General features: G+C 46.0%; 1 protein-coding gene across 2 annotated transcripts in view; it reads right to left on the bottom strand.

Moving 5' to 3' along the window:
- Nucleotides 1-1,519: 1,519 nt before the first annotated feature.
- LOC135522745 (trichohyalin-like) overlaps nucleotides 1,520-9,328 on the bottom strand; it is a 152,645-nt gene continuing 144,836 nt past the window's right edge. For both annotated transcript variants that reach the window (XM_064949291.1, XM_064949292.1), the window contains one exon: nucleotides 1,520-2,419. In XM_064949291.1, coding sequence (XP_064805363.1) covers nucleotides 1,946-2,419 — 474 coding nt within the window. In that variant the 3' untranslated portion in view covers nucleotides 1,520-1,945. The remainder of the gene's footprint in view (nucleotides 2,420-9,328) is intronic.

Genomic DNA, 9,328 nt, shown 5'->3' with positions numbered 1-9,328 from the left:
GGTGCCATTTGGGATGCCCACCTAAGGATTGCCTATGCATAGCCAGTGCAGATCCTTCAACAATGGCCACTTATGATACTGATGCTAGTTCAGATGGGCAACTCTTGTGAGGATCCAAAATAAAATAATGCCTGGTAATCATAACCATCATTCATACAAGCATCAACATCCCCCTCTCTCTCAGACAGAGGGCCACACTCTCCACAAACAGACCAGGGCTAATTTGGGATGAAAATAAAATAGTGAGTGGCAATATTTTGTAGGTGTACCACGGATTTCTAGAAGACCACACACACAGATACACACACATGTATAAGTGAAACACACACTGTCAGCCAGTCGTAACTCGACATTTTCATTTAGTAAACTAAGGGTGGGAAGTTAGGGGATGAGAGAAGAAACTCTTTGTCAAATGAGCTTCCTGTGTAGAACATACATGTCAGAGCCTGTGTCTACTGTAAGTGTGTGAAGATGTCTGAATAATCCCTCCACAGAGCTAAAGCCAGTTAAAAACAGATCAAAGACAAGCTTAACCTCTGTAAAACCTCACTGGTTTTTCAACAACAACAAATGATCATTCCCATCGTTGTTTCCAGGGGACTCTTTTCACCGTCGCGCAGCTGCCTTCGTTTGGGCCTGGGAGTCCTTTAAAGGCCTGTGGTTTCACTTTTAATGACTGTGCTCTGGTGTGTGAGAGTCTATATGTGTGTGTGTGTGTGTGTGTGTGTTGGTGCATAAAAGCGGTGTATTTTTGACTGTGACAGCGATACCACTAACAAGCCAAGCTCTGCCTCATTAAAATGTAGAATCCTGAGAGAGAAAGAAAGAGAGAGACAGAGATAGGGTAATGTTTACTGCTCATTTTTTATTGTTTATTTCACTTTTATTTATTATCTATTTCACTTGCTTTGGCAATGTAAACATATGTTTCTCATGCCAATAAAGCCCCTTGGATTGAATTGAATTGAGAGAGAGAGAGAAGGAAAGAGTCTGTGGCTGCATGCCTCAATGTTTCTCTTTGAATAGACAGAGGGAAAGAGAGAGGTCTGAGGGAAGATCCTGTTATGTGTTCAGCCATTATCATTATCACAGTGAATCCCTCCCTCCCTTTCTGTCACATGTAGGTCTTGTTTAGCCAACACTGGCTTCCATGTCACAACTATCTGGCCTACAGTCTCAACTATCTGGCCTACAGCGACAACTATCTGGCCTACAGCGACAACTATCTGGCCTACAGGGACAACTATCTGGCCTACAGTGACAACTATCTGGCCTACAGCGACAACTATCTGGCCTACAGCGACAACTATCTGGCCTACAGGGACAACTATCTGGCCTACAGCGACAACTATCTGGCCTACAGTGACAACTATCTGGCCTTCAGTGACAACTATCTGGCCTACAGTGACAACTATCTGGCCTACAGTGACAACTATCTGGCCTACAGTGACAACTATCTGGCCTACAGTGACAACTATCTGGCTTTCAGTGACAGCTATCTGGCTTTCAGTGACAACTATCTGGCTTTCAGTGACAACTATCTGGCCTACAGTGACAACTATCTGGCTTTCAGTGACAACTATCTGGCTTTCAGTGACAACTTTAAACATAAAACGGGATTTTTAAAAAATGTGGATTTATTATCAAACTGGAACTCAGAGAGACAACAATAACTATCAATATTACTACAATAGTCTCCATGTTACAAGGCACTATACAAGTGCAGGAACATGCACACACACTCACACTAACCACAAATGACGCGCAAACTCAAAGTAGATGTAAATGTCAACATTTGCAGCACATGGTACACAGTCATACAGTGATCAGAGACAATGATATGGCTTCATAACTGAACCCATCCAAAACAACAGCCAAACAAGGAAGAGATGTCAGGCATTAGAGGTCAGGGGTCAGGGAACAGGGTTTAGAGGTCAGTGGGAGGTCAGGTGAGGGGCGAAGCGTCCTTGGTCTGTCGTATCTCTGTAGCGAGGTGGTTGATCCTACCTGACCAGTAGAGCTCTCTGTCCTGCAACTGTACTGATAGTTCTCCCACCCTCCTCACCCAGTAGGCCTCAGTAACAGCCTGGGCCTCGCCTGGCTCCCGCGGCCCAGCCACGCTCAACTCTGCTCGGGTCAGGGCACTGTCCTTCTCCCCTGGCCTGGGACTGGGGCTGTGGCTGGGGGGGTGGTGAAAAGGGAAGGGGGAAAGGTGGGAGGCAGGGGGAGGGTATCCTGTGTCTCTATCCAGAGAGGGGGAGAGGGAGGGAAGGGAGGAGGAAGACCTGTGGGTGAGGGAGAGGGGAAGGAGGGAGGTACCCCTCCGGTGGTTGGTTGGCGGTATCACTCGTCTGCGCTCTGCTCTCTCCTCCTCCAGCTGCAGACGCAATCTCTCGTTCTCTCCTCCCAGAGCACTCAGCTAGGGGGAAGAGAGAGAGAGAGAGAGTTTGAGAGACAGAGAGATACAGTTTGAGAAAGAGAGAGTTTGAGAGAGAGAGTTTGAGAGAGAGGGTGAGAGAGAATAAGAGAGAGAAAGAGAGAGAAAAAGCGAGGGGAATGTGGAGGGTAGAAGAGAGGAAAGCTGTTAAATGTTCCTGAGAGCTGTCATCATGGTGTAGATGTAACCAGAAAACAACAGAGACAGTCCGAGATGAGAGAAATGGGTTTACGACCCTACATACGGTCAACACAAAACTCATCAGGCATGGTCAGAATGGAACTGGGCTCCAAAATCAATCATATCCAAAACTTTAGATCATTTTTTGTACATAACTGGCAAGTTTAAGGTGTGTTTTGGTAGGTAAGATGCATGTCAATGTGTGAGATCTGCAATGCCACAGTGATCAGAGAGAGAGAGAGAGAGAGAGGAGCTGGTTGATTCCTGGTTATTTTGAGCTGTACGGTAAGCAGACAGAGATGAAAAACATACATATGGACAGAGAGAGTCTGTAGTGACAGTGACACTCTTCCCCATCTGTTCCTCAGACATGTGTACGTAAGTGTGTGTCGGTATAGAAGCTAAGGTTAAAGAGCGACGTCACACACACACACACACACACACACACACACACACACACACACACACACACACACACACACACACACACACACACACACACACACACACACACACACACACACACACACACTTCCTATTCAAAGAGTATCTGAATAACCCCCCCCCCCCCAAGTACTCGCCCCACGGCCGTTGTTATCGGTTTTGTTTGGTTGACAAAGCAGAGGTGAGGAGTGTTGCACAACCCAACAACCCAGTAAAAAAACACTGCAGTACACATTGTGCACAACTGTTGTGTGGGAAATGACATCAGAGGCTGAAAAAATAGTGTTCATTCTTTGCAGCAACAAACAATTGTTGTTGTAATTTTGCAAACGTATGTGGCTTTTTCACCATTAAGGATTCTTTCACCATTATGCATATGCACTAATTGTAAGTTGCTCTTGTATTTGAATATTTGTTATTTAAATAATTATTTTCGGCGCATTTGAGCATTTTCAGCTAATGTGGTCCAAATTAACTACTTCAATTGGAAGTATTTTAAAGTATTTTCAAAGCATTTCAGATAAATAGCCTTTTATTTGAAATGATTTTCAAAGACTTATTTGAAATAGAATTTGAACCTAGGTCTGACTCACACAGTAACGTTTCAATTACATATCTGTACTCTAGCCAGTGGTTCATCTCTGTACTCTAGCCAGTGGTTCCTAACCTTTTTGATGGGATAAAACATTCTGTGGCACACCTAAACTTTTCCTAATAATGCATTTAGTGGTAATGACCTCCATCTCATCTGATCCATACTGCAAATCATCAATTTCCTGTGACCCAAAAAATGAATCCATTAAATTAATTTAAATAGGTTTATTTGAACTATTTTCGTAGTTCCTTACTCAAGACGGTTCATTTGTGTGTACCCCTTTAAGAGCGTCCCGTAAATATCCAATAGAAAGAATAAAATGTAGGCCTAGCTCCGGTAAAATAGTAAAGTTCGAGAGACCAGCGGTTTGTAAAGGTTTTCTGCATTTCAAAATGGGTTTGGACGGTGTAGGCAGTCATTGTAAATAATCACTTGTTCTTAACTGACTTGCCTAGTTCAATAAAAAAACGTTTTTTTTGTTGCAAAGTATCTGGCCCAAACAGCAACAAAATTCTCAGCAACATTTACAGAAACGTTTTACTTGCTATGACTGTGATACTGTATGTTATAGTTTAACTACCTTACTTAAGTCACTCTGGATAAGAGTGTCTGCTAAATGACCAACATTTAAATGTTTATGTGAAAATGAACTGCAAAGCACACTGGGTATTATTTTTGGCCTTGTTATGGGGTCATGTCTAGATGGGATACAGCTTAACCTAATTCTCCTAACCGGCTATGCTCTTTTCACACAATAGTGCCTTCGGACTTCTGATGCAGGGTGAAAGGGGGCCGAAATGGTATAGAAATGTATTTTATATTTTGAAAATACAAATTACAGCACTCAAAAGCATCTTGTTACAAAATACTCAGAAGTAATTGAAATACATATTTCAAATACATCAACAGAAATGCTGCCCATCTCTGGTGCCAGCACCACAGGTGCTCCTAAGCCAAAATTCCATGTTCATTTTGTCACGTTTACGAGTTTAAAAAAAATGGGTAAAGTTTTGCGGCACCCCTGAGAGTTTCTCAAGGCACACCAGTGTGATGATGCACCCCTGAGAGTTTCTAAAGGCACACCAGTGTGACGAGGCACCCCTGAGAGTTTCTCAAGGCACACCAGTGTGATGAGGCACCCCTGAGAGTTTCTAAAGGCACACCAGTGTGATGATGCACCCCTGAGAGTTTCTAAAGGCACACCAGTGTGATGAGGAACCCCTGAGAGTTTCTCAAGGCACACCAGTGTGATGAGGCACCCCTGAGAGTTTCTCAAGGCACACCAGTGTGATGAGGCACCCCTGAGAGTTTCTCAAGGCACACCAGTGTGATGAGGCACCCCTGAGAGTTTCTCAAGGCACACCAGTGTGATGATGCACCCCTGAGAGTTTCTCAAGGCACACCAGTGTGATGAGGCACCCCTGAGAGTTTCTCAAGGCACACCAGTGTGATGATGCACCCCTGAGAGTTTCTCAAGGCACACCAGTGTGATGAGGCACCCCTGAGAGTTTCTAAAGGCACACCAGTGTGATGAGGCACCCCTGAGAATTTCTAAAGGCACAGCAGTGTGATGAGGCACCCCTGAGAGTTTCTAAAGGCACACCAGTGTGACGAGGCACCCCTGAGAGTTTCTAAAGGCACACCAGTGTGATGAGGCACCCCTGAGAGTTTCTAAAGGCACAACAGTGTGATGAGGCACCCCTGAGAGTTTCTAAAGGCACACCAGTGTGATGAGGCACCCCTGAGAGTTTCTCAAGGCACACCAGTGTGATGAGGCACCCCTGAGAGTTTCTAAAGGCACACCAGTGTGATGAGGCACCCCTGAGAGTTTCTAAAGGCACACCAGTGTGATGAGGCACCCCTGAGAGTTTCTCAAGGCACACCAGTGTGATGAGGCACCCCTGAGAGTTTCTAAAGGCACACCAGTGTGATGATGCACCCCTGAGAGTTTCTAAAGGCACACCAGTGTGATGAGGCACCCCTGAGAGTTTCTCAAGGCACACCAGTGTGATGAGGCACCCCTGAGAGTTTCTAAAGGCACACCAGTGTGATGATGCACCCCTGAGAGTTTCTAAAGGCACACCAGTGTGATGAGGCACCCTGAGAGTTTCTCAAGGCACACCAGTGTGATGAGGCACCCCTGAGAGTTTCTCAAGGCACACCAGTGTGATGAGGCACCCCTGAGAGTTTCTAAAGGCACACCAGTGTGATGATGCACCCCTGAGAGTTTCTAAAGGCACACCAGTGTGATGAGGCACCCCTGAGAGTTTCTCAAGGCACACCAGTGTGATGAGGCACTCCTGAGAGTTTCTAAAGGCACACCAGTGTGATGAGGCACCCCTGAGAGTTTCTAAAGGCACACCAGTGTGATGAGGCACCCCTGAGAGTTTCTCAAGGCACACCAGTGTGACGAGGCACCCCTGAGAGTTTCTAAAGGCACACCAGTGTGATGATGCACCCCTGAGAGTTTCTAAAGGCACACCAGTGTGATGAGGCACCCCTGAGAGTTTCTCAAGGCACACCAGTGTGATGAGGCACCCCTGAGAGTTTCTCAAGGCACACCAGTGTGATGAGGCACCCCTGAGAGTTTCTCAAGGCACACCAGTGTGATGATGCACCCAGGAGAGTTTCTCAAGGCACACCAGTGTGATGAGGCACCCCTGAGAGTTTCTAAAGGCACACCAGTGTGATGAGGCACCCCTGAGAATTTCTAAAGGCACAGCAGTGTGATGAGGCACCCCTGAGAGTTTCTAAAGGCACACCAGTGTGACGAGGCACCCCTGAGAGTTTCTAAAGGCACACCAGTGTGATGAGGCACCCCTGAGAGTTTCTAAAGGCACAACAGTGTGATGAGGCACCCCTGAGAGTTTCTAAAGGCACACCAGTGTGATGAGGCACCCCTGAGAGTTTCTCAAGGCACACCAGTGTGATGAGGCACCCCTGAGAGTTTCTAAAGGCACACCAGTGTGATGAGGCACCCCTGAGAGTTTCTAAAGGCACACCAGTGTGATGAGGCACCCCTGAGAGTTTCTCAAGGCACACCAGTGTGATGAGGCACCCCTGAGAGTTTCTAAAGGCACACCAGTGTGATGATGCACCCCTGAGAGTTTCTAAAGGCACACCAGTGTGATGAGGCACCCCTGAGAGTTTCTCAAGGCACACCAGTGTGATGAGGCACCCCTGAGAGTTTCTAAAGGCACACCAGTGTGATGATGCACCCCTGAGAGTTTCTAAAGGCACACCAGTGTGATGAGGCACCCCTGAGAGTTTCTCAAGGCACACCAGTGTGATGAGGCACCCCTGAGAGTTTCTCAAGGCACACCAGTGTGATGAGGCACCCCTGAGAGTTTCTAAAGGCACACCAGTGTGATGATGCACCCCTGAGAGTTTCTAAAGGCACACCAGTGTGATGAGGCACCCCTGAGAGTTTCTCAAGGCACACCAGTGTGATGAGGCACCCCTGAGAGTTTCTAAAGGCACACCAGTGTGATGAGGCACCCCTGAGAGTTTCTAAAGGCACACCAGTGTGATGAGGCACCCCTGAGAGTTTCTCAAGGCACACCAGTGTGACGAGGCACCCCTGAGAGTTTCTAAAGGCACACCAGTGTGATGATGCACCCCTGAGAGTTTCTAAAGGCACACCAGTGTGATGAGGCACCCCTGAGAGTTTCTCAAGGCACACCAGTGTGATGAGGCACCCCTGAGAGTTTCTCAAGGCACACCAGTGTGATGAGGCACCCCTGAGAGTTTCTCAAGGCACACCAGTGTGATGATGCACCCAGGAGAGTTTCTCAAGGCACACCAGTGTGATGAGGCACCCCTGAGAGTTTCTAAAGGCACACCAGTGTGATGATGCACCCAGGAGAGTTTCTCAAGGCACACCAGTGTGACGCGGCACACTGGTTGAAAACCACTGTTCTAGACATCTCTCCTCCCCTATCCCTCTATCCCATCCCTCGTTCACAGAAAAGACAGAGAGGCGGCAGTATTGGGATTATTAGGAAATATGTCTATCAGATGTGAGGCTTCCAATCTTTCTATTAATGTGTGTGTTTGAACTGAAACTGAAATCTTACTCCCTTCATTCTCTCACCTCTTGATGATTCCTCCGATCTGAAACAGCCTGAATAGGTTGAAGATATAAGGTGTAAACTCTTTCCACCTATCCTTTATATCCACAGATCCAGTAGAATCTAAGACCAACTTTATCTGTAGCCCTGCAAAATGCCATATCCCCTGCCTTGTCCAAAACCTCAGCCAAATCTCCAACCCACAGTTTAAATCCAGTAATACCTTCTTGTGAAAATGTCACCTCCCCCGCCCAGCCCAAATCAAACCACAGTTATGTGTCTGTGAAAACACAGTATGATGTAAATTAACTAATTAACTCTAACATTCTTCGGGACATGTTTCATTTTCCATCATGTTTACAAAGACGAGACGTTTGCTAATTAAAAATCCCTGCACGAGTCTCTAACCCTGAACTGGTTCCGTCTAGGTGGGTGGAGTGTGTGTGTGCGTGTGTGATTGGTTTAGCAGATCATAGGCTAAAACCCACTGGTGACCAGCGTGAAGGCTGTCTACTACTCTTAGCAGAAGCAATAACAACACATTCAATATCCAAATGAAGAAAGGAGATTAGCTATTATTCTGAGCCACTAATCTATGGAAATTAAACATGTGCTATTCTATGGAGATTAGACAGCTATAATTGAGCTTCATCTGGAGTTCTCTAGCTGCAGAATGAAGTAAGACATTTCATTAGTCGTTTGACAAGGACATGGATAGGCGTGTGTGTGGCAGATGGCGGGCTGGTGAAATTGAGTGGGAGGTTGCCTGTCTGTCTAGGTGTGTGTTGGCGTCCTCATTAAGTGTTCTGTGTAGGAGCAGACGGCTGGATCGATATGTGTAATGATTCACACAGCAGATTAAGAGGTGTCTGAGACCCAGGCTATTAAACACAAGATACACACAATGAGGTGTCTGAAACCCAGGCTATTAAACACACACAATGAGGTGTCTGAAACCCAGGCTATTAAACACAAGACACACACAATGAGGTGTCTGAAACCCAGGCTATTAAACACAAGATACACACAATGAGGTGTCTGAGACCCAGACTATTAAACACAAGATACACACAATGAGGTGTCTGAAACCCAGGCTATTAAACACAAGACACACACAATGAGGTGTCTGAGACCCAATCTATTAAACACAAGATACACACAATGAGGTGTCTGAAACCCAGGCTATTAAACACAAGACACACACAATGAGGTGTCTGAAACCCAGGCTATTAAACACAAGATACACACAATGAGGTGTCTGAAACCCAGGCTATTAAACACAAGATACACACAATGAGGTGTCTGAAACCCAGGCTATTAAACACAAGATACACACAATGAGGTGTCTGAAACCCAGGCTATTAAACACAAGATACACACAATGAGGTGTCTGAGACCCAAGCTATTAAACACAAAACCACACACAATGAGGTGTCTGAAACCCAGGCTACTAAACACAAGACACACACAATGAGGTGTCTGAAACCCAGACTATTAAACACAAGATACACACAATGAGGTGTCTCAGACCCAGGCTATTAAACACAAGATACACACAATGAGGTGTCTGAAACCCAGGCTATTAAACACAAGATACACACA

The sequence above is a fragment of the Oncorhynchus masou genome, chromosome 30, assembly GCF_036934945.1.
Source record: "Oncorhynchus masou masou isolate Uvic2021 chromosome 30, UVic_Omas_1.1, whole genome shotgun sequence".
Classification (NCBI taxonomy): domain Eukaryota; kingdom Metazoa; phylum Chordata; class Actinopteri; order Salmoniformes; family Salmonidae; genus Oncorhynchus; species Oncorhynchus masou.
The sequence above is the reverse complement of the archived record's forward strand: the minus strand, read 5'-3'. Positions and strand labels throughout refer to the sequence as shown.